The 24,346-nt window shown below is 39.1% G+C and overlaps 2 protein-coding genes and 1 long non-coding RNA gene across 3 annotated transcripts; all 3 read left to right on the forward strand.

Annotated features, from left to right (window-relative positions):
• Positions 1 to 234: 234 nt before the first annotated feature.
• Positions 235 to 4,700, forward strand: LOC103524565 (minor histocompatibility antigen H13-like; the record flags this gene model as incomplete). Its single annotated transcript, XM_008489591.3, has 6 exons — positions 235 to 300; positions 925 to 1,007; positions 1,287 to 1,485; positions 1,605 to 1,788; positions 2,502 to 2,622; positions 4,190 to 4,700. Coding segments are annotated over 6 exons (1,164 nt in total), but the record flags the coding sequence as incomplete, so codon positions are not given.
• Positions 4,701 to 5,199: 499 nt separating this feature from the next.
• On the forward strand, positions 5,200 to 14,677 carry LOC103524566 (minor histocompatibility antigen H13-like). Its single transcript, XM_026819940.1, has 10 exons — positions 5,200 to 5,339; positions 5,974 to 6,048; positions 6,471 to 6,509; positions 6,635 to 6,719; positions 6,963 to 7,146; positions 8,836 to 8,926; positions 9,503 to 9,594; positions 10,247 to 10,320; positions 13,079 to 13,281; positions 14,194 to 14,677. The coding sequence occupies exons 1-10, from the start codon at positions 5,233 to 5,235 to the stop codon at positions 14,336 to 14,338; spliced, it is 1,095 nt and encodes a 364-aa protein (XP_026675741.1). The 5' UTR covers positions 5,200 to 5,232; the 3' UTR covers positions 14,339 to 14,677.
• Positions 14,678 to 15,742: 1,065 nt separating this feature from the next.
• On the forward strand, positions 15,743 to 16,423 carry LOC113465430. Its single transcript, XR_003390150.1, has 2 exons — positions 15,743 to 16,182; positions 16,272 to 16,423. It is a non-coding gene; the product is annotated as an uncharacterized LOC113465430 (long non-coding RNA).
• Positions 16,424 to 24,346: the final 7,923 nt, after the last annotated feature.

Genomic DNA, 24,346 nt, shown 5'->3' on the forward strand with positions numbered 1-24,346 from the left:
TTTTTTTTTTTTTTTTTTTTTTTTTTTGAGAAGGTAAAAAATACCTGATCATTCATTTGGTAGTGGCAATGTTGTGTAATATGGACAGGATGATCTCACCAGAATCATAGTTTAGGTCTCTAAAAAAGGTCAACTCTTTTTACTTAAGGAATATGCATTTGCTATTGAATCTGTTCTCTCCCCATCTTTTTAGCCTACATCAATCAGCTGTAATTGAATTTTATCTGTCCGCAGGAAAATGACACGGCATCTGAAGACCCATTTTATATTGAAATATGTTTTGATGATATTTGTTTTAAGGTGGGAAAACTTTGTAAGGTCCTAGGTTGTCAAGGGGCTGATTTTTTTTTTTTTTTTTGACAAATGCACTAGGAATCCCCTTTTCCCTCCTGTGTTTTTATTAATAGTAAAGAGTAACTTATTGGGTTTTTACTTGAAAAAAGGGCTACTTAATTTGCTAAGCAAGTTATGCATGATTGAAAAGCATAATTTTTAAATGAAAATTCTAGGGGGAAATTTTTTTCATGCCTTTTTTAAGCTTCATTTCACATCAAATTAGATGCTGAATGTTTTTTCTAACATGATCATTTAATCAATCTTTTGCTGATGGGGTATTTTTCCTGAGCTGCTTACATCTTGATCTTTCTAAGAGGGAAAATCATGTCTTTTTTTTTCATAAGCCTCTTTTACCACCAAGTTAAGTGCTGATAGGATGGTTTTCTTTTTTGATTTTCAGTTCTCTTTTCCAAGGACATTGTCAAATTTTTTTCTGATTGGATACTTCTTCCTAGCTGCTTATATTTATCTTAAAATTACTTTTTTGGGGGAAAAAAATTTCATGTTTCTTTAGCTTTTTTTTTATAAAGTTTAATTTTTAACTTCAAGTTAGATGCTAACAGTATGATGTTTATTTTTAATTTTCAGTTCTTTTCCAAGGACATGATCAATCTTTTGCTGACTGGATACTTCTTCCTATTGGGTGTTTTAGCTCTCTGTTATCTATTAAGGTGAGTAAGCAATATTCTGGGTGGAAAAAAGTAAAGGTTTTATTTATCCTTTATTAGGCAACAAGCTACTTTCCCATGTGCTCACTGAGCCTGAGTGGGTCTGGGAAAAGCCAGCAGTAAGTATGTGATTACCCAGATGGTCATTCATCTAGAATCCTAGATAGCAACCATACACAAAGTTCCTTAACTTCAGTAATCCGTTAGGAATGGTGCATTTAATGTGCCATACTGTTATAGCAGCATGGCTAACTTCTAATGTTTCCTTGTTTTCAATTTCAGTCCAGTGATCTCACCCCTAGTGCCAGCCGCTATTCCAAACATTCCATTCCATCTCAAGTTTGACCGAGGAGCTACCAATGAGGAGAAGAAAGACGGCAGTGAAGCTCTGCTCGTCATTTTCGACTACAAGTTCTCCTCTCATGACATTGTCTGCTTTATCGTGTGCTCTGTGTTTGGATCCTGGTATCTGGTCAAGAAGGTAAACTTAAATCAAGGATAAATTTTGCCATGGGCGGGACACAAACCCGCGATATAGCGCTAATTTGTGACAAGCTTTTATGCTCAACACAATTAAAATTCCTTTACCTTATTTTCCAGCACTGGATTGCCAACAATTTGTTCGGTCTGGCATTTGCGGTGAATGGTATCGAGCTGCTCCATCTGAACAACGTCATGATTGGAGTTATACTTCTGTGTGGTCTCTTCATCTATGATATCTTCTGGGTGTTTGGTACCAACGTTATGGTCACTGTGGCCAAGTCCTTTGAAGCACCCATCAAATGTAAGTATAATGGTGCTGAATAATAATAATAACGTTCACAATAACTGATACTATTCTTATGCAGAGTAATTGTGGCCTTTGGCTGCTGGCAAAGTCAGTGAAGGTTCGAAATCAAAACGAAACGTATCGCACGAATTACGAAAGTTGGAGAACTTTTGCAATAAAAGAAAACAATATAAATTCAAGAGTTTATTTTAATTTGAATAGAAAGATATAATACATTAATAATAAGAACGTTGACAATAACTCATACTTACTTACTATTCTTATGCAGAGTAATTGTGGCCTTTGGCTGCTGGCAAAGTCAGTGAAGGTTCGAAATCAAAACGAAACGTATCGCACGCAATCTTTCGATTCAACTCGGCCTAGGCAAAGCTGACTTTGTTTTACATAATCAACTTTTCCTAGGCCGACTTAATTCTAATTAACGCAATCTTTCGATTCAACTCGGCCTAGGCAAAGCTGACTTTGTTTTACATAATCAACTTTTCCTAGGCCGACTTAAGTAATTCTAATTATTTCTCTTAATCAACTGAACCTAGTGAGCGCTAGGCAGAGTTGATTTTGCTTAGGCAAAGCTGATTTCATTTTTTCAAAGCAACATTGCCTGAGCGTTTTAGACCTATGTGGCTGACTATAGTCAACTATGCCTGGAGAATCAACAATTTTTGTAACATATATAAACCACTTCATCATTGTATCATGTTTTGCAGTGGTGTTCCCTCAAGATCTCCTGGAGCATGGTGTATCCGCTAACAACTTCGCCATGTTAGGACTGGGAGACATTGTAGTCCCCGGCATCTTCATTGCACTCCTCCTCAGATTTGACTTGAGGTAAGCAAAGAACTTGAAATTGAATGAATGAAACTCAAATTCTTTGTGGTAAAGCGGAGCTTTTTCACAACTTTTGTGGATATCACAACATTATATCTATTATTTTTCCTTTGCTATAATCAGGTTTTTGGCTCTGAAGGGAAGGGAAATTGACTTTTCCTTCGTTATATCAAGGTTCCACTGTACTCAATTGCCCTTACAAGACTGAGTGCACTTTAAAATTCAACCAAAGACAAAAAAAAAAAAAAATGACCCAGCTGTGAGAACTGGGAATCAATTTCAATAATCTTTTTACACTGGTAATGTCGCCACCAGTCGCTACTCGTATCAAGTAGCTACTCAATTGTCCTCACGAGGCTGAGTGCACCTCGATCTCCAAGCACAGAGCCGAAAAAAACCTCGGCCCCGCCGGGAATCGAACCCGGACCTGCGTGCAAGCCTAGTGTGATACCCACTCGGCCAAGGAGGTTGCTTAACTTTATCGTAAATAGAATTCCCTAGAGTGGCCTAGAGGCAGCATTCCCTCAAGGTTAAGGTTGCCTTTCACTTCAGCCACTTTGGGCTTTTTGTGTACACCGGCCTACGGGTGGCCTAGAGGCAGCATTCCCTCAAGGTTAAGGTTGCCTTTCACTTCAGCCACTTTGGGCTTTTTGTGTACACCGGCCTACAGGCAAGGTAAAGAATTCATTCTCAATAGAAAGTATGTTGTGTAAGCGAGGAAGGGAGAAAAGATAGACAACAACAACTATGAAGTAAAATTAAAAACATCAACCTAGTTAGCTTGGAGGGTAGCGCGTCTACCTTGTAAATTGATTGAAATTGAATGAATGAAACTCAAATTCTTTGTGGTAAAGCGGAGCTTTTTCACAACTTTTGTGGATATCACAACATTACTAAGTGCGGAATGAATGAATGAAACTCAAATTCTTTGTGGTAAAGCGGAGCTTTTTCACAACTTTTGTGGATATCACAACATTACTAAGTGCCTCCTTTGCAATCAATTTGTAAGCGAGGGAGGGAGAAAAGATAGACAACAACAACTATGAAGTAAAATTAAAAACATCAACCTAGTTAGCTTGGAGGGTAGCGCGTCTACCTTGTAAAACTATGAAGTAAAATTAAAAACATCAACCTAGTTAGCTTGGAGGGTAGCGCGTCTGCCTTGTAAGCGCTAGGTCGCCGCGCCGGTTCGATTTCCGCCCAGGGCGTATTTTATCCTGAACGGATAATGTTCGTTCTCGGAACGGCTGGCCTTCTCCTATCCTCTCTTCCTTATCTCTTACCTTGTAAGCGTTAGGTCGCCGCGCCGGTTCTATTTCCGCCCAGGGCGTATTTTATCCTGAACGGATAATGTTCGTTCTCGGAACGGCTGGCCTTCTCCTATCCTCTCTTCCTTATCTCTTCAATTATCGCAGTGACCAAGGGCGTTTATAAAAGCCGACGGCCCTACTTATACCAATCTCTTCGATATCGAGACGATAAGACCTTGGGAGTCACAGTTCCCTCTATGAAACCTCCTCAAAAGAAGGAATAATAATAATCGCTTTTGTACTGTTTCCACTTCCAGTTTGAACCGTCGTTCCAACACGTACTTCAACACAGCATTCCTGGCCTACTTCCTGGGTCTGATGGCCACCATATTCGTCATGCATGTATTCAAGCATGCCCAGCCTGCACTCCTGTATTTGGTACCTGCGTGTTTGGGCCTGCCCCTGCTGATAATTGCGCGAATTTCACTCATGGACAATCGTTATCCAACTGCTGGGCAAAGGTCTCATCTTCATTTCTCCATTGAATTCTATCCTGACCACCTCCTCAAAAGAAGGAATAATAATAATCGCTTTTGTGCTATATCCATTTCCAGTTTGAACCGTCGTTCCAACACGTACTTCAACACAGCATTCCTGGCCTACTTCCTGGGTCTAATGGCCACCATATTCGTCATGCATGTATTCAAGCATGCCCAGCCTGCACTCCTGTATTTGGTACCTGCGTGTTTGGGCCTGCCCCTGCTCACCTTACCAAATGGTCTACCTGTAGGTCTGTTCCCATCTTCAGGTATCCAATATGGGTGCTAATTCCACTCGTTCAGGCAAAAGTCGAGTACCTACACGCTGTTCTATTCTCGTCGAAAATTCCTACCGATTCCGCCTCGGCGTTTTTCATTCAACAGGTCCTCAGAAGAATCAGAGGATATAGAAATGATGATGGGGTATTTTTCCTGAGCTGCTTACATCTTGATCTTTCTAAGAGGGAAAATCATGTCTTTTTTTTTCATAAGCCTCTTTTACCACCAAGTTAAGTGCTGATAGGATGGTTTTCTTTTTTGATTTTCAGTTCTCTTTTCCAAGGACATTGTCAAATTTTTTTCTGATTGGATACTTCTTCCTAGCTGCTTATATTTATCTTAAAATTACTTTTTTGGGGGGAAAAAAATTTCATGTTTCTTTAGCCCTTTTTTATAAAGTTTAATTTTTAACTTCAAGTTAGATGCTAACAGTATGATGTTCATTTTTAATTTTCAGTTCTTTTCCAAGGACATGATTTCATGTTTCTTTAGCTTTTTTTTTATAAAGTTTAATTTTTAACTTCAAGTTAGATGCTAACAGTATGATGTTTATTTTTAATTTTCAGTTCTTTTCCAAGGACATGATCAATCTTTTGCTGACTGGATACTTCTTCCTATTGGGTGTTTTAGCTCTCTGTTATCTATTAAGGTGAGTAAGCAATATTCTGGGTGGAAAAAAGTAAAGGTTTTATTTATCCTCCATTAGGCAACAAGCTACTTTCCCATGTGCTCACCGAGCCTGAGTGGATCTGGGAAAAGCCAGCAGTAAGTATGTGATTACCCAGATGGTCATTCATCTAGAATCCTAGATAGCAACCATACACAAAGTTCCTTAACGAGCCTGAGTGGGTCTGGGAAAAGCCAGCAGTAAGTATGTGATTACCCAGATGGTCATTCATCTAGAATCCTAGATAGCAACCATACACAAAGTTCCTTAACAAGGACATGATCAATCTTTTGCTGACTGGATACTTCTTCCTATTGGGTGTTTTAGCTCTCTGTTACCTATTAAGGTGAGTCAGCCAAATTCCTGTGTGGGAAAAGTAAAGGTTTTATCCTCCATTCAGCAACAAGCTATTCACCTCACATTCACACCCAGCCTGAGTGGGGCTGGATAAAGTCAGCAGTGTGTGATTACCAAGATGGTCATCCATCTAGAATCCTAGATAGCAACCATACACAAAGTTCCTTAACTTCAGTAATCCATTAGGAACAGTGCATTTACTGTGACATACTGTTATATCAACATGGCTAACTTCTAATATTCTTGTTTTTCATTTCAGTCCAGTGATCTCGCCCCTAGTGCCAGCCGCTATTCCAAACATTCCATTCCATCTCAAGTTTGACCGAGGAGCTACCAATGAGGAGAAGAAAGACGGCAGTGTGAGCCTGAGTGGGTCTGGGAAAAGCCAGCAGTAAGTATGTGATTACACTGATTACCCAGATGGTCATTCATCTAGAATCCTAGATAGCAACCATACACAAAGTTCCTTAACTTCAGTAATCCGTTAGGAATGGTGCATTTAATGTGCCATACTGTTATATCAACATGGCTAACTTCTAATGTTTCCTTGTTTTCAATTTCAGTCCAGTGATCTCACCCCTAGTGCCAGCCGCTATTCCAAATTAGGAATGGTGCATTTAATGTGCCATATTGTTATAGCAGCATGGCTAACTTCTAATGTTTCCTTGTTTTCAATTTCAGTCCAGTGATCTCACCCCTAGTGCCAGCCGCTATTCCAAACATTCCATTCCATCTCAAGTTTGACCGAGGAGCTACCAATGAGGAGAAGAAAGACGGCAGTGAAGCTCTGCTCGTCATTTTCGACTACAAGTTCTCCTCTCATGACATTGTATGCTTTATCGTGTGCTCTGTGTTTGGATCCTGGTATCTGGTCAAGAAGGTAAACTTAAATCAAGGATAAATTTTGCCATGGGCGGGACCATTTTCGACTACAAGTTCTCCTCTCATGACATTGTCTGCTTTATCGTGTGCTCTGTGTTTGGATCCTGGTATCTGGTCAAGAAGGTAAACTTAAATCAAGGATAAATTTTGCCACGGGCGGGACACAAACCCGCGATATAGCGCTAATTTGTGACAAGCTTTTATGCTCAACACAATTAAAATTCCTTTACCTTATTTTCCAGCACTGGATTGCCAACAATTTGTTCGGTCTTATGGGCGGGACACAAACCCGCGATATAGCGCTACTTAATTTGTGACAAGCTTTTATGCTCAACACAATTAAAATTCCTTTACCTTATTTTCCAGCACTGGATTGCCAACAATTTGTTCGGTCTGGCATTTGCGGTGAATGGTATCGAGCTGCTCCATCTGAACAACGTCATGATTGGAGTTATACTTCTGTGTGGTCTCTTCATCTATGATATCTTCTGGGTGTTTGGTACCAACGTTATGGTCACTGTAGCCAAGTCCTTTGAAGCACCCATCAAATGTAAGTATAATGGTGCTTATTAATAATAAGAATGTTCACAATAACTGATACTTACTATTCTTATGCAGAGTAATTGTGGCCTTTGGCTGCTGGCAAAGTCAGTGGAGGTTCGATATCAAAACGAAACGTATCGCACGCAATCTTTCGATTCAACTCGGCCTAGGCAAAGCTGACTTACATAATCAACTTTTCCTAGGCCGACTTAATTCTAATTATTTCTCTTAATCAACTGAACCTAATGAGCGCTAGGCAGAGTTGATTTTTCCGGGTCACTATCTTGTAGGCTAGACCCCATATGTCTCTATTGAGGTCTTCACAGATTTCGCTCCAACACCTCTTTTTAGACTTGACTATTTCCAGGTTCATTAAACTCCTTGCTTCCCTGTATTCGTTGTACAATTGTTCGCTTTGTTCTATGGTACATCTTCTCACATTACGCGTATATCTTCTTCTCTTTCTATTGCACTCCTTCCTCAGGTTGTGTATCTCTTCGGTCCACCAATGTACCTCCTTCCTCCTGCCGTTACCTTTCCTCTTCATAGTCAATGAACATGTGTCGTTTAGAAACTCCATCAGCTCTTCAACCGTGTTGATATTTTCCACGTTCGTATTACGTATTATTTCCTTCAAACGGTTTACGTTGAGGGTCCTCGGATTCCACGGGGCGTCTAATTTGCTTATGACCGGGGGAGGGGGTGATATACTAATTTCAAAATATATATAATTGTGATCACTGGCATTTTCAGTGTCGATTACCTCCCATGATGAAATTCTGTCTCCAAGTCCTTCTGTTGTTAGCGTAAGGTCTATTATCGACTCGAATCCTCTGGCCCTATAGGTGGGTACAAAGCCTTTATTTTGGATAACGAGATTCTCATTAGCAATCCATTCTGATACTACCAACCCTCTTTGGTCTGTTCTCGACTCATTCCAGAGCGGAGATTTCGCATTAAAATCTCCACCAACCACCGCCTCACCAGAGAATGCTCTAATTTTTTCACTAATGTCTTTCAGACTGCTTTCGAGTAGGAAAATTGGGTCATTAAAAGAAGAGTAGAGACTGATAAAAAGTATACCTCCTATTACTGCCCATGTAAACCCATTTCCATCTCCCTCGGACTCAACGAATGTAAGTTTAGGTGTTCTCCAGATTTTGGCGTCCGCGTAACCACCCCATTCCATGCTAAGCTGGATGTTGGGCTCGCTTACCAAACACAAGTCTATGTCCATGTCCACTGTAGTTTTGTGCAATAGATCATGTGCCCTCTTACAAGTGTGTAGATTAACTTGGAGGACTTTCATCATTGTCGGTTTATGAGTTCCCTAAATTTTGGACACCTGCTGGAATCTGGTCTGTGCCCAGGTGTTTTGCATATGTAACAGAAGGCTGGGTTTGAACAGTCACTCGCTGCATGCCCTTCCTGGGTGCAGTTAAAACAGCCACTTTTTGCATTTTTGTTCTTACACTCGCTAGAATGATGGCCCATTTTGAGGCATTTTATGCATCGTTCTACCTTTATTTTCCTTTTGATGAAACCAAAGCCCCAGCCAATTTCAAGCTTACCCACTTTTTCAAGCTTTTCACCGGCAGCGCGGTTTATCCAGATTTCTGCTGATCTCCGCCTTTTACCCTGCTCCGTGAGTCTCTTCACTTCTAAGTCAATATCTGTGCTATGCTCTCCTATGCAGCCTTCAATAGCTTTAGTAATGTCAGCTTCAGTGGCGAATCCCTCAAGCCCCGCAATTATGTAAGGACGTCTCTGACTTACCTTAGTTGCTTGTAAGCCATTGATTTCCACAGCATTCTCCATAATCTTCTCGATTAGTCTCTCCGGTAACTGATCTGCTCCTTTCTCAATCATGATTAGCAATTCGTCTTTATTGGTCTTTTTCGTGTTCTTTACCGTGACACCAATTTGGCCGGGGATAACATTTTCCCTTACCTTGTTCACCATATCTGCATATGATATGGATGAGTTCACCCGAATCACGTCCACTTCCTTCTCACTGTGTTTGTTCTGCTTCTTAATCTCATCAGTAAGATCACTTCTCTTACCTGGGGGTAGAAAGATTGTTACCTCTATCTCCGTGTCGTAGAACCACATTTCAAGAAATTTCCTTACATCAATCAGGTCTACCTTTCCAGCGCCGGCGATACCAATTTCTTTCAATTGAAGCGACTTCACCTCACTTATCATCTTCTCTACTACATTGAGCTGAAATCCATCGGCCCTACTTATACCAATCTCTTCGATATCGAGACGATAAGACCTTGGCAGTCACAGTTCCCTCTATGAAACCTCCTCAAAAGAAGGAATAATAATAATAATCGCTTTTGTGCTATTTCCATTTCCAGTTTGAACCGTCGTTCCAACACGTACTTCAACACAGCATTCCTGGCCTACTTCCTGGGTCTAATGGCCACCATATTCGACCACAAAACCGAGGGTTCTGCTTAGATTACGGCCTCTTACCCCACTGGATTTCTCCACTACCTGGAACCCATCAGCGACTGTACCCTGTTCCAGAACTCCTTCAGGGTTGTCAAAAGCTCTATTTACGATATCGGCCAGACCTTTATTTTCTACTGGATTGTTAGAGAACAGGAAGGCCATGTTTTTGTGGGTCGATGGGTATCCTTTTACTACCTTCGTTTTTCGAAAGGCCTCAGGTGGCCATTCTAAATCCAACAGATTGGTGTGATTGATTATTCTATTTACACTCATCGAAGAAGCTGCAGCCCGAATTTTGCTCAAGATAGACTCTTTAGTTTCCTGATTCTCCTCCCGTTTGTTAATTTTGACCACCTTCTTTAGACTCTCTAGGTTTTTCCTGGCTTCAAGCGCTCGTCCTATACAATCACGAATACCAGATCTGCTGCTCTGGTTCCTTCCAAGCCATCCTTCCAACCACTCAACTTCCTTACATATTGCCTCCAGGTTGCGAGTAAACTCTTCCACAACTCCTTTTGGATCACCCACGGATTTGTTGCTTGATTGTTCAGCTGAAAAAACTCTGCTACTGGCGCCATTAGTACCAGAGTTATCAGTACGCTCGTTCTGACTCTCGGTATCTTTACTATTGTTACCTTCGGCACCAGGCCCCGCTGCACGATTATTAGCCGGCACTGCTTTACCATCAGATGGACTCCTCACCAGCACCATACTCGATAGCGTAGGTACCTATGCACTGCACTAGCACTACAGTGTTTACACTATCAGCTAGGATACTGCTTACGCAGACCCGACTAGAATTTTATTATTAAAAAATAACTGAATTGTTTATTTTAAATTTCACGAATTAAACGCACGAATTATCGGACAGCACGTCCATCTCACAACACGGTTTCAAAACTGCTCGGTTAAAGAATACCTATATGTACCTACCTAATTTGTTTAATATTCAGTTTATTATCATTCTTGATTTGAATTTTTGATTTTACTTTCATGTAATGATTTAAAATGGGAGTATCAACCTTAGAAACAGGATTATGTATTTATTTTGAATTTAACTGTGAATCTGAAAGTTGGCGAAAAAGCTCTGTGCCTGGATTTTTTTCTTATTTTCGTCGTGGTTTGTCCATTGCTGGGCGTGAATAATTAGATATGTCTGCAGTTCTGCAGCCTACACCATGGAAGGCCTTGTGTCTGCAGACTATCAATGTGGAACCGTAGTGGAAGCATCAAAATTCTAGCATCGTATCCGAAGTGGTTCCAGACTGTAAAGGAGAAATAAGAGTAATACTTGATTATGCACCTACACCTACCTACTTACTTGAAGAAATACAGAGACGGTAGTAGAAATTCCGCTGTGCTAAATAATTGTGCATAGCCAGCCTAGTTAGCTTAGTTGGTAGTACGTCTGCCTTGTAAGCGCTAGGCCGCGGGTTCGATTCCCGCCCGGGGCGGATTTTATGAGAAAATTTATCTCACACTTCCACTTGGGGAATTATTATTGAACATATTTTACTGCAATTTGATGGGTAATTTCTTTTACCAGCGAAAATTATTTTGCAGCGAAAATTATTTCGCAAGTTTCTCTGAATTATCCAATTTATTCTTGTTTCCTCGCCTCTATTTCTTTCTTCCTTAGTTTGTTCAAATTTATTCTAGTTTTAGCACTTTAGATCTACTCGTTCCTATAGGATATCTCCAGGCCCCTAGGGATTCACTGATAAAAAACAAACAAAGATTACTGTTTGACGATTTAAAACTCGCACACCACATTTTACATTTTATTTACAAACCACATCTTCGCAGTGACAAGAGTCTTCTAGACGGATTTTTAATTTTTAGCTTATCGAAGGCTTATTTCATTTTATTTACAAACCACATCTTCGCAGTGACAAGAGTCTTCTAGACGGATTTTTAATTTTTAGCTTATCGAAGGCTTATTTGAGGTCTTCTAAGACGGATGCATCAACCAACGCTGACTAACGTGTATGGCCGCCTCTATCCTTATCCTTTACCACTACAACCTAATCTATTATCCCGTATAGCCTCTCAAAAGTCTTTTACAAAAACACAAACTTTTCTGACGTACGAGCACAGCCAGCACAAATGTTAACAAACTACAAAATCCAAGCCTTTGAATGCGAGAAACAAACCTTCCTTTTCTCTGAACTTCGGGCTCTCCTCGGTTTTCCTTAGACAAAGGCAAGCTAGGAAATTGGATATGTGAAAGACTTTTTCTCACAAAGGCCATAAGGGTCGGAGAAAGAGTATCTCTTTTGGTTTTGACATACAATGTTTTTCCCCGGCGAAACTTTTTCCCGTATTGTTCCATCTCTGTGTGATGGCTCTCTTTGAAAAGAGGCATTGCGAGGAGAGAAATCTCAGATGAAATAGAGTCCCGAGAATAAATGGAAAAACTATGAGGATAGGAGAAGGCACGAGACGAGAGGAAGGACTAAGAAAAATGAAGAAAGTCGAGGGAGAACGACATTGATTGACATTTGAACAGCTTACAGTCGGTTGCAAGGAACATTTATACATTTTTGTTTTCATTCAAACCTCAGTTATACGTACTGGTCTGAATGGTAAGCTCATGATACTCTAGATACTTCCCTCGAAAAATTTATATCAAAAATGTGCTACATTTGATGTTGACAATGTTCCAAGTTAAATAGTTACCTACCTCTACATACAAGTATAATATTATTTACTTAACTCATTTCATTAATATTTTCTCTAGCCTACAACAGTAATGGTGCCGCGCTGCCGCGATGGTTGGTTAGTGGTTTGGTTACTCTTCTGGTCTTGTGAAAAATAAGACTTTGTATCTTTCTGGTCACCCAACTAGGTACCCACCACGCTAAACGTTGCTTGACAAGTTTTGTGAGAGACTATAATATCCACCTTTTGAACTCACTAGCTAAGCCCGATATTGAAGAGTGACAACCAGGTCTTTGACAGAGTATACTAATAAGACTTTGTATCTTTCTGGTCACCCAACTAGGTACCCACCACGCTAAACGTTGCTTGACAAACTATAATATCCACCTTTTGAACTTACTAGCTAAGCCCGATATTGAAGAGTGACAACCAGGTCTTTGACAGAGTACAAAGCATGGGTAGCGTCCACCTATTGACATTCAGAATTTCAGATTCATCCTTTACGAAAATTCTGTTTGAAGTTGTGTGTTTCGGGTCATCCAGAGGATATCTGTCCGACCGTTTAGTAGGTGGTCTGAGCCATCGTCCGACGTACCTCAGTAGTGTAGTGGTTAGCGAGGTAGATATGGGATTGGCCGTAGGTTGGTGGTTCGACACCATGTCAAGTTATTAAATTTAGCATTATAATAATTGAGGAATGATATAAGAGCAAGAAGAACAACATTATATTAAGAAAAACGCTATATTCCATTGTGTTTGACTGACATAACCTCTATCAAACCTTACTATTACTATTTTGTTATGTATACTTGATTTAGAAAACAGATGTCCATGAGTCATTCAAAGGTCTAACTCAGTGGTTCTCAAACTTTTTTGCATGGCACCTGGGTCTAATGGCCACCATATTCGTCATGCATGTATTCAAGCATGCCCAGCCTGCACTCCTGTATTTGGTACCTGCGTGTTTGGGCCTGCCCCTGCTAGTGGCTTTGGTCAAGGGAGATCTGTCCGCTTTGATCAAGTGAGTTGACACAGGATATTACATTTGGTACCTGCGTGTTTGGGCCTGCCCCTGCTAGTGGCTTTGGTCAAGGGAGATCTGTCCGCTTTGATCAAGTGAGTTGACAGGGATAATACGAGTAGTTCTTAACAATATCAGTAGTGTAGTGGTTAGCGAGGTAGATATGGGATTGGCCGTCCGCTTTGATCAAGTGAGTTGACAATTTGGTACCTGCGTGTTTGGGCCTGCCCCTGCTAGTGGCTTTGGTCAAGGGAGATCTGTCCGCTTTGATCAAGTGAGTTGACAGGGACAATACGAGTAGTTTTTAACAATATCAACCTCAGTAGTGTAGTGGTTAGCGAGGTAGATATGGGATTGGCCGTAGGTTGGTGGTTCGACACCATGTCAAGTTATTAAATTTAGCAATATAATAATTAAGGAATGATATAAGAACAAGAAGAACAACATTATATTAAGAAAAACGCTATATTCCATTATGTTTGACTGACAAAACCTCTGTCAAACCTTACTATTACTATTTTGCTATGTATACTTGATTTAGAAAACAGATGTCCATGAGTCATTCAAAGATCTGTAACCAAGGATACAAAGGAAAAGCTCGCGAGGAAAAGCTCGCGCCCCCCCTGATTTGTCTCCACGCCCCCCAGTTTGAGAACCGGTAGGTAGGTGTTGTGCATCAACCTTGACCAAGAATGTCAACGTTGTAACCAAGGATACAAAGGAAAAGCTCGCGAGGAAAAGCTCGCGCCCCCCCTGATTTGTCTCCACGCCCCCCTTTTCTGGTCCAAGGGGATCCAAAGTCATATATGAAACGGGGGCCTGATTAAAACCGAAGTGAAAAAGGCTTGCTGGCATAAAGGCTGACAAGCTAAAAAGATTGCACGTCACTTCATTTCCCTCTGTTTCTTTCAGATACGAAGATCACCCGTCCAAGGAAGTTGAAGCCAAAAAATCAGCATCAAATAGTTCAACATCCAAGTCTACCAATGAAACAGAAGTGATTGATACCCCAGTACGGGTTACCAGACAAGCGGCCAAGAATAAGAAGAAAGAGTAAAACAGCGAGGTTGTGTTGATGTGAGAGAGAACAAGAGATTTGAGAAGATACTTGACCCTTGGAGTCAGTCCATTTTAAGTTACTTTGAGTGATATCTTATTATTTGCATCCAAAGTTCCAAAAAAGACCTGAAATAGTATCGTATTATAGGAATCTCTCATCTTCCGGATTTTTCCGGATTGAATGCACAAATATTCGAGCTCCTAGCCAAAAAATTTACGATGCATTTTGCCAAACTTTATTTCCCTCCATTAAAATATATACCTATATATATAAAAAAAAACATGTTTAAATTACATTAGGTTTTCTATTGAATTTGCATGACATAATCTCTCCCCCTTTTTTATTTTCTAAAAAAATCTCCAAGTCTTCTAAATCAGATGTTTTAGTCAAGCTTCTTAGAGCAACCTCGTAGGTCATTTGTAAATAAGTTCATCCTTTAGTTCCCAACTAGGTACCCACCACGCTAAACGTTGCTTGACAAACTATAATATCCACCTTTTGAACTTACTAGCTAAGCCCGATATTGAAGAGTGACAACCAGGTCTTTGACAGAGTACAAAGCATGGGTAGCGTCCACCTATTGACATTCAGAATTTCAGATTCATCCTTTACGAAAATTCTGTTTGAAGTTGTGTGTTTCGGGTCATCCAGAGGATATCTGTCCGACCGTTTAGTAGGTGGTCTGAGCCATCGTCCGACGTTTATTGAAGAACCGAAGGGTAAACCTACCTACTAAGGCCACCCAATCTGTGGTCGTGTCATTTAGGAGCGTGCTATACCGGAGACCTATAATAAACATCTGTACCTCTATTATAATTCTGATTCTTACATAAAGTGTTACCTTATCACTTTGAACATAATGGATTGTATGTCTTAATTGTCCTTTGTGAGAGGAGAGATATACAGAAACATAAGGGAAGGGCAAACGTCACTGTGTAGGGACTACAGGGCAAAAGGAAGAGATAGTTTATTTTCTAATTTCTGAACGTTGTTGAGAGAGATTATAAAGTCCATTATTTTGGATAAAAAGCAAAATACAGATTTTTTTTTTTTTTATTATTTGCATCCAAAGTTCCAAAAAAGACCTGAAATAGTATCGTATTATAGGAATCTCTCATCTTCCGGATTTTTCCGGAATGAATGCACAAATATTCGAGCTCCTAGCCAAAAAATTTACGATGCATTTTGCCAAACTTTTTATTTCCCTCCATATATATACCTATATATATAAAAAAACATGTTTAAATTACATTAGGTTTTCTATTGAATTTGCATGACATAATCTCTCCCTCTTTTTTATTTTCTAAAAAAAATCTCCAAGTCTTCTATATCAGATGTTTTAGTCAAGCTTCTTAGAGCAACCTCGTAGGTCATTTGTAAATAAGTTCATCCTTTTTTTATTTTCTAAAAAAATCTCCAAGTCTTCTAAATCAGATGTTTTAGTCAAGCTTCTTAGAGCAACCTCGTAGGTCATTTGTAAAGTTCATCTTAGTTCTAAGTTCAAACTCAAGCTACTACTCAAAAAACATACGTGGAGAAATCTTACTTGATAAAGTGTGTCGGGAGGCGCGCGAACGTCAAGAGCTCGAAGCAATGCCCGTCCTACGCACAGTTTTAGGGCATTTGTCTAAACTTTTAAACCCTTTTGTTTGGGTGGAATAACCCCTTCAGGAAAACCTTGCCACTATTAACAAAAACCTAAAACTTTAATTCTAGCATTTCAATGATTTGAAACTTTCTGTAGAACTTTGTTTTTAGCTTTAGATTTCAAACAGCATTAATTATTTCCTTAGCGTATTATGTAGATTGAAGAATATGATTTTTAGCCAAGGCTTTCTTAGGTTGCACTTTAGATTTCAAACAGCATTAATTATTTCCTTAGCGTATTATGTAGATTGAAGAATATGATTTTTAGCCAAGGCTTTCTTAGGTTGCTGGGGATAAACTTTTCTCTGAAGATTATGATATTTATTAGTAGATATCTATTTATAGGAGATCTAATTAAATTTATTTATTATACTTTCCATTTAAGATTATTCGACGGACTTAAATACATTTTTAGATTGAATTTCGTTTTCGAAATCAATGTGTGTATTTATTTATCTCAAATGATCTATTTTTTATTTTTCTGGCTGGGGGACGTTAAACAGGAAGTACCTAAATGAAATGTAGTTTTTGAAGGTAAAATAGATAAATTGACAGACTTGATTAGATTTTTAAATCTTTTAGATGGTAAATTACTAAGGTAATTTATTAGTAGATATCTATTTATAGGAGATCTAATTAAATTTATTTATTATACTTTCCATTTAAGATTATTCGACAGACTTAAATACATTTTTAGATTGAATTTCTATTTTGTTTTCGAAATCAATGTGTGTATTTATTTATCTCAAATGATCTATTTTTTATTTGTCTGGCTGGGAGACGTTAAACAGGGAGCAGACCAGCTAAGTCTGGCTGGGGGACTTTAAACAGGGAGTATACCAGCCTGAATTTCCCTTCCTAAAGAAATAGCAAAGGTTGAGTGCGAAGGACATCCACTCGTAAAGTTTGAAGACAAAACCAAATGTTAGTCCAAAGCAATCACCCCAGTCAGGGCTGATTGAGAGGCCGAAAAACGCCGACCCCATTTGTACACGGGAAAAGATGGAGGAGGAGAAAAAGAATAATCAGGTAAAACGATAAAAGGTATTAATTTCTACTTGAGCTACTAGCTAGGGGTGAATTTCTCATCAGTATACCAGCCTGAATTTCCCTTGCTAAAGAAATAGCAAAGGTTGAGTGCGAAGGACATCCACTCGTAAAATTTGAAGCCAAAACCACATGTTGGTCCAAAGCAATCACCCTAGTCAGGGCTGATTGAGAGGCCGAAAAACGCCGACCCCGTCTGTACACGGGAAAAGACGAAGGAGAAGAAAAAGAATAATCAGTTAAAACGTAGTATACCAGCCTGAATTTCCCTTGCTAAAGAAATAGCAAAGGTTGAGTGCGAAGGACATCCACTCGTAAAATTTGAAGCCAAAACCAAATGTTAGTCCAAAGCAATCACCCTAGTCAGGGCTGATTGAGAGGCCGAAAAACGCCGACCCCGTCTGTACACGGGAAAAGATGGAGGAGGAGAAAAAGAATAATCAGGTAAAACGATAAAAGGTATTAATTTCTACCTGAGCTACTAGCTAGGGGTGAATTTCTCATCGTTTTCCCACTAGGACCCACATCGCCTTAAAATCCAAGCAGACTCTCTCCTGATGTGAATTCCATAGGATCTCCTCGAATACACATACTCATTTCTCAACCACGCCATTATAGTTCTGGTGGAACTCCCAAGTGTAAGAAATTCGTCAAAGACAGTTTCACCAACTGGATTAGACCTCATCAATACTTACTCTAAACTTTCAACTTGGGAGATCTAAATGCAAAATTCCTAGATACCATCCCTCTCCTTCCTCCCTGACACAGGGTTTCAAGCTTTCAAGGTACCCTCTATTTATATACCTATACCTATGTAGTTAAATGGGACAGCAAAGCAGAAAGGAACCATCCATAAGGCAATTCCCCTTATGGATGGCTCTTTACTGTCTTAATACTGTCCAATTAGTGGCTGTGTCAAATAAAGCTTGTATCCGGAAATATCATATTTATCTCATGCAGAACTCACTAAATATTAGTGGAGATGCCAAAGTTAACTGCATCTAAAAGTAAATCATAATACCTACAGAAGTTTTAATACCTACCTACATATATTAGTGGAGATGTCAGAATCAACACCGTCAAATTAGTGGAGATGTCACAATTCCCATCCTGAAAAATCAATTCAAATTACTTGTTACATATTGGGAGTGGTGGAGATGTCAATATCACAGGTCACAGGTAGGTACTGTGGATAGTGGAAAGCGTACATATCTTTGTAGTTGTACTCCAGTAAGATCTGATTATTATTTACCTAAATTAGGAAATTCCCATCAATCAGAAAAGGGAATTTCAAATGCAGACATCGACTATTCTACTGTGGCACATGGCTTAGTTAGTTGATGTCTAAGTCTAAATATTCTAAATACTCGTAACACTTGGATATGTAGGTTGTAGGTACTCGTATATTATCTAGGTATAGTTTTGTTCTTTTCATGCTAACATTCTCTTTCTAGATCCACAGCAACGTTCAAGATCAGACTAATTATAGCTTTTAGAAAAGTGTAAAATAACACAATTGTGATTGTTTAGGTTTTGGTATACTAATCTTTACCTACCTTTCCACACAATACACACTTGGGTTGTAAGTTCTAGATACAATTATATACCTTTACCTACCTTTCCACACAATACACACTTGGGTTGTAAGTTCTAGATACAATTATATACCTACTCTAGTGATATCATAATTATGATATACATGAGCTCGTGTCAAGTTAAATGCAGTCCGTATGGTTCTAATTATACAAATAATTCCTTGTCTCTTCACTTCCCTCAACAATTATAAACTCTAGTGATATCATAATTATGATATGCATGAGCTCGTGTCAAGTTAAATGCAGTCCGTACGGTTCTAATTATACAAATAATTCCTTGTCTCTTCACTTCCCTCGAAAAATTTATATCAAAAATGTGCTACATTTGATGTTGACAATGTTCCAAGTTAAATAGTTACCTACCTACATACAAGTATAATATTATTAAATTTACTTAACTCATTTCTTTAATATTTTCTCTAGCCTACAACAGTAGGTAACGGTGTGCTACATTTGATGTTGACAATGTTCCAAGTTAAATAGTTACCTACCTCTACATACAAGTATAATATTATTTACTTAACTCATTTCTTTAATATTTTCTCTAGCCTACAACAGTAACGGTGCCGCGATGGTTGGTTAGTGGAATACCCTTCTGGTCTTGTATCTTTCTGATTACCCAACAAGGTACCCACTACGCTAAGCTTTACTTGATAAAGTTTCGTGGGAGACTACATATTATAGTACCCACCTTTCAAACCAACTATAGCTAAGCCCGATATTGAAGAGTGACAACCAGGTTTTTGACAGAGTACAAAGCATGGGCAGCGTCCACCTATTAAAGGTGACATTCAGAATTCATAAGACTTTGTATCTTTCTGGTCACCCAACTAGGTACCCACCACGCTAAACGTTGCTTGACAAACTATAATATCCACCTTTTGAACTCACTAGCTAAGCCCGATATTGAAGAGTGACAACCAGGTCTTTGACAGAGTACAAAGCATGGGCAGCGTCCACCTATTAAAGGTGACATTCAGAATTTCAGATTCATCCTTTACGAAAATTCTGTTTGAAGTTGTGTGTTTCGGGTCATCCAGAGGCTATCTGACCGACCGACCGGTGGTCTGAGCCATCGTCCGAGCGCTTACAAGCTTACAAGGCAGACGCGCTACCAACTAAGCTAACTAGGCTGGCCCTCCACCCTTCGTTCCAAATTCATCCTTCTCTCCAGTGGCGTAGCGTGGTCTAACTCCAAGTGTAGGGCGGACACTAATTTCTATCACAATATCTATCTAATAAGAATACAATAATTTTTTAAAGTCAATATTTAAGGGTATTTGAGTGGAATTTTTGCGTGTATGGCCGCCATACGCGCCCTACATGGACGCTACGCCACTGCTTCTCTCTCTTCGTCTTCTTTTTCCACTCTTTCAATAGCCTCGCCGTCTTCGCCTTTTTTGCGTGTTATCCAGAGGAGATACTGTGTCCAAAATATTCGAGTATTCGAGGAAGCGTTGTGCTACATCTGGGAAAGCGGTCGAACCCTCATTAGTGTCAGGCAGTATGATTTACGAGTGAGTACCTGAGTTTTATGCCCGTCCTGTGAAATAGCATGGGGACTGTATGGATACTTTAGAAATAGGGACCCTGTGACAATTCCTAATTACTTTTTTTACAGGGGAAAATAAATTTACAAACACCTGGTAGGATACTTTAGAAATAGGGACCCTGTGACAATTCCTAATTACTTTTTTCACAGGGGAAAATAAATTTACAAACACCTGGTAGGTTTTTTTTCGTCTGTCAGCCGTAACTTTGGCCATGGTGATATTGTTTTCGGTGTTGATGGATTTGAAGGGTTCCAAGCGGCAAGAGACAGACGGTTTTGGTCATTTGGTGATCTCATAGAAAGTGTAAAGCCCTTGTCAACTCGTCTTGTAACTTGTAGAGCGTGGGTTTGATTCCCGTCAAGGATTACTTTGGTTGAAATTTTGGTAGGATACTTTAGAAATAGGGACCCTGTGACAATTCCTAATTACTTTTTTCACAGGGGAAAATAAATTTACAAACACCTGGTAGGTTTTTTTCGTCTGTCAGCCGTAACTTTGGCCATGGTGATATTGTTTTCGGTGGTGATGGATTTGAAGGGTTCCAAGAGGCAAGAGACAGAAGGTTTTGGTCATTTGGTACCTAATCTCATAGAAAGTGTAAAGCCCTTGTCAACTCGTCTTGTAACTTGTAGAGCGTGGGTTTGATTCCCTATCAATACAGTATCCTGTTGGCATATCCACTATATTTGACCGAGCACGTTCCAACAGTGTAGATACCTACCTAGCCATAGGTAGGTATCATCTTCAGTTAATCTGGTTTCTTGAAAAAAGGACAATAATATTGTGCTGTTTGACAAAGCCAGCACACATTCGTCCGACGTTTATTGAAGAACCGAAGGGTAAACCTACCTACTAAGGCCACCCAATCTGTGGTCGTGTCATTTAGGAGCGTGCTATACCGGAGACCTATAATAAACATCTGTACCTCTATTATAATTCTGATTCTTACATAAAGTGTTACCTTATCACTTTGAACATAATGGATTGTATGTCTTAATTGTCCTTTGTGAGAGGAGAGATATACAGAAACATATTAAGGGAAGGGCAAAAGGATTTTATCGTCACTGTGTACTGTGTAGGGACTACAGGGCAAAAGGAAGAGATAGTTTATTTTCTAATTTCTGAACGTTATTGAGAGAGATTATAATTTGAACATAATGGATTGTATGTCTTAATTGTCCTTTGTGAGAGGAGAGATATACAGAAACATAAGGGAAGGGCAAACGTCACTGTGTAGGGACTACAGGGCAAAAGGAAGAGATAGTTTATTTTCTAATTTCTGAACGTTATTGAGAGAGATTATAAAGTCCATTATTTTGGATAAAAAGCAAAATACAGAATTATTTGAATGAAGAATATTAAATTTTTACAAGTAGGTAGGTATCTATTTCTCAATTTATTATTAGTGGAGATGTCTGATTTACCACACTCCAAAATCAATGCAAAACATACAGAAGTTACTAATATTAGTGGAGATGATAGAATTACCACAATTCAGTAAATGTACGTTCCTTGTATTTATTATAACTATGTAGGTAGGTACAATTGTATAATAATGATGATAAGAACATTCAAGTTAGACGATGGGTCCTACTTCCTACATGACAGTATGGTCCCCAAAAACGTAGGTATAGTAACTTGGTGTCTCCTCTAACTTTAGATTAAAGGCCTTGAGTGATATACCTTGTTATATCTCCTTATTATTTCGAATACAAGTATGCCCACTAATTTTGTTCCAAATACATAGGTTATTGTCTAGACTGTGGAAGTAAAGGAACTTTTCGGTGTCATTCTGGCAGTACAAACAGGGTATTAAGGAGCGCGGTAGCGCTCCGCCCCGCCAAGTCAAGTTTTCTATTCTATTCTCTCCTTAGGACAATTTCCCAAGTGAAACATTATTCTCTAGACGTACCTAGTTCTACCCAAGTGCCTAATGTCTGTATATGTACTTCTATCATCCCATCTCCTCATTCGTTTCGTTCTACGTCCAATTAAAACTAGATACAAAGTGTTCATCAATTATTTATTTGACTCCATTGTCATAGTCATATTAGTTATTGTGTTCTGGGTTTTTGGTTTTGATTGTTGTATGGTTATGCTCATTTGCTGCTGCACCTAGCCACAATGATATTCCATATATGTTGGGAGGTCCTCCTCATTACTATTGTAGTTATTAGTTTCAATTCTTTTTGGTTATTTTCAGATTTTGAATGAGATAAATGAGCTTGTTGTTTAATCTTGGAGTAGGTAGCTACTAGAGCTTTGAGAGACGTTTGTATCCACATTAACTTCTTCAGTGTGCCTGAAATCCTGAATGCTTGGTGGTGAAATTTTCCTGATAATTTTCCCAGGTAATTCTTTCAGCATATCTGCATCTACATTTTCCACATCTCTACAGGTACTGTTCTGTAGTAACTTTGTGTTTAAATCTCTTATCTCTTCCCCCGAATTCTGATTCTTTTATCCCATGTTCGGATCTCCTTTCTTCATGTTCCCTATGGTCTCATATTTCTCCATTCCTTTGCCTTTACATACCTAACTGTTCCGACTGATGGTGACATTAAAAGAAATGGAATTTTGATAGAGTAGTAGAAGAAGGTTTAATGGTTCCATGAGGACTACAAAAATGTTGATACTATGACGCAAAATTGTTTCGAAAAATATGTCACAAGAATTGAAATTTTTACCTCATCATGCATCAGAGATAGGTAGGTTGGTATAACTAAAAAATTCCATTTCTTTTAATGTCACCATCAGTCGTTTCTCGGTTACAAGAATAGCTACTCAACTATCCTCACGGAACGAAATACAGCACAATACTAAGCGGAGTCGAAAAAACTTCGACCCCAGAACTTGGCCAGATCAGTATGAATGTCCTGCAAGCGTCCACATTAGTCGTTTCTCGGTTACAAGAATAGCTACTCAACTATCCTCACGGAACGAAATACAGCACAATACTAAGCGGAGTCGAAAAAACTTCGGCCCCGGAACTTGGCCGGATCAGTATGAATGTCCTGCAAGCGTCCACATTTGGTGCACCTACCCTGAGCCACGTTATTAACATGAACATTCATAATATTGTAATATCTATCAGTAAGTATCAGAGTGATATTAAATATTAAATCTACATTTGTGTGGGGGGCTTTTGGCTTTATGGGACACAATTTATACATCTATTGTGTACTTGTATGCCATTGTTAATGTGATGTTGTTACCCATTGTTACTGCTATGTGAAATGTCTAATGCACTTATTATTGTGTCTAATAGTATAAATAAATACTTGCCATAATGTGAGCTGTATGTAGACAGACATAGGAACATTAGAAGTGGTTTGCAAACATTGATTGTTGATAGAGAACTACTGTTGTGTATTGATTTGGTTAAGATATTGGAAGAAATACTTGCCATAATGTGAGCTGTATGTAGACAGACATAGGAACATTAGAAGTGGTTTGCAAACATTGATTGTTGATAGAGAACTACACTGTTGTGTATTGATTTGGTTAAGATATTGGAACACATAGAACAAGGATACCATATTCTGTGGTATTCTGGCTAGAACCGAGAGACAAATCAACCAAGCCATATGCCACCGACATAAGTGGTTGTGTTTACTTTACCTACACAGAAACACAGAAAATCTGACGTAAATCGATAGGAAAAAATTCATAGGTGGACTCCAGGCTTCAAAAAAGACAGCCCATATGGATAGATGCTATAAATTAACTTTACGTACCTAACTAACCAACTGCCTAACCTCTACCAATTAAAACATGCATGGGCAATAATAATCGAGAGGAGATAATACATATCTGAATGGGGTTTGAATACTCAATGACCAAACCTGAGGAAGCCATTATGAAGAGCCCCAAAAGTACAAACGCCCCACGGCACTGTGTACGAAACTTTCCGTGTGGTATAAATTTGAGATTTTGAAATTGAATGGGGTTTACTGCCAAGACGCTGAGAACACCCTCAGTTGGTTTAACATACTGATTACACCCACTCACAATGCGACACTTAATCCGCGAAGCTCATTAACACACAGCTCCTGGGATCGGAGGCTGAGAGAGGAGACAAGGTAATCCCCAGCATTGATAAGCAGTTACAGCTATCACCAACTGGATTAGACCTCATCAATACTTACTCTAAACTTTCAACT

This window comes from Diaphorina citri, unplaced genomic scaffold (assembly GCF_000475195.1).
Source record: "Diaphorina citri unplaced genomic scaffold, Diaci psyllid genome assembly version 1.1 scaffold105, whole genome shotgun sequence".
Classification (NCBI taxonomy): domain Eukaryota; kingdom Metazoa; phylum Arthropoda; class Insecta; order Hemiptera; family Psyllidae; genus Diaphorina; species Diaphorina citri.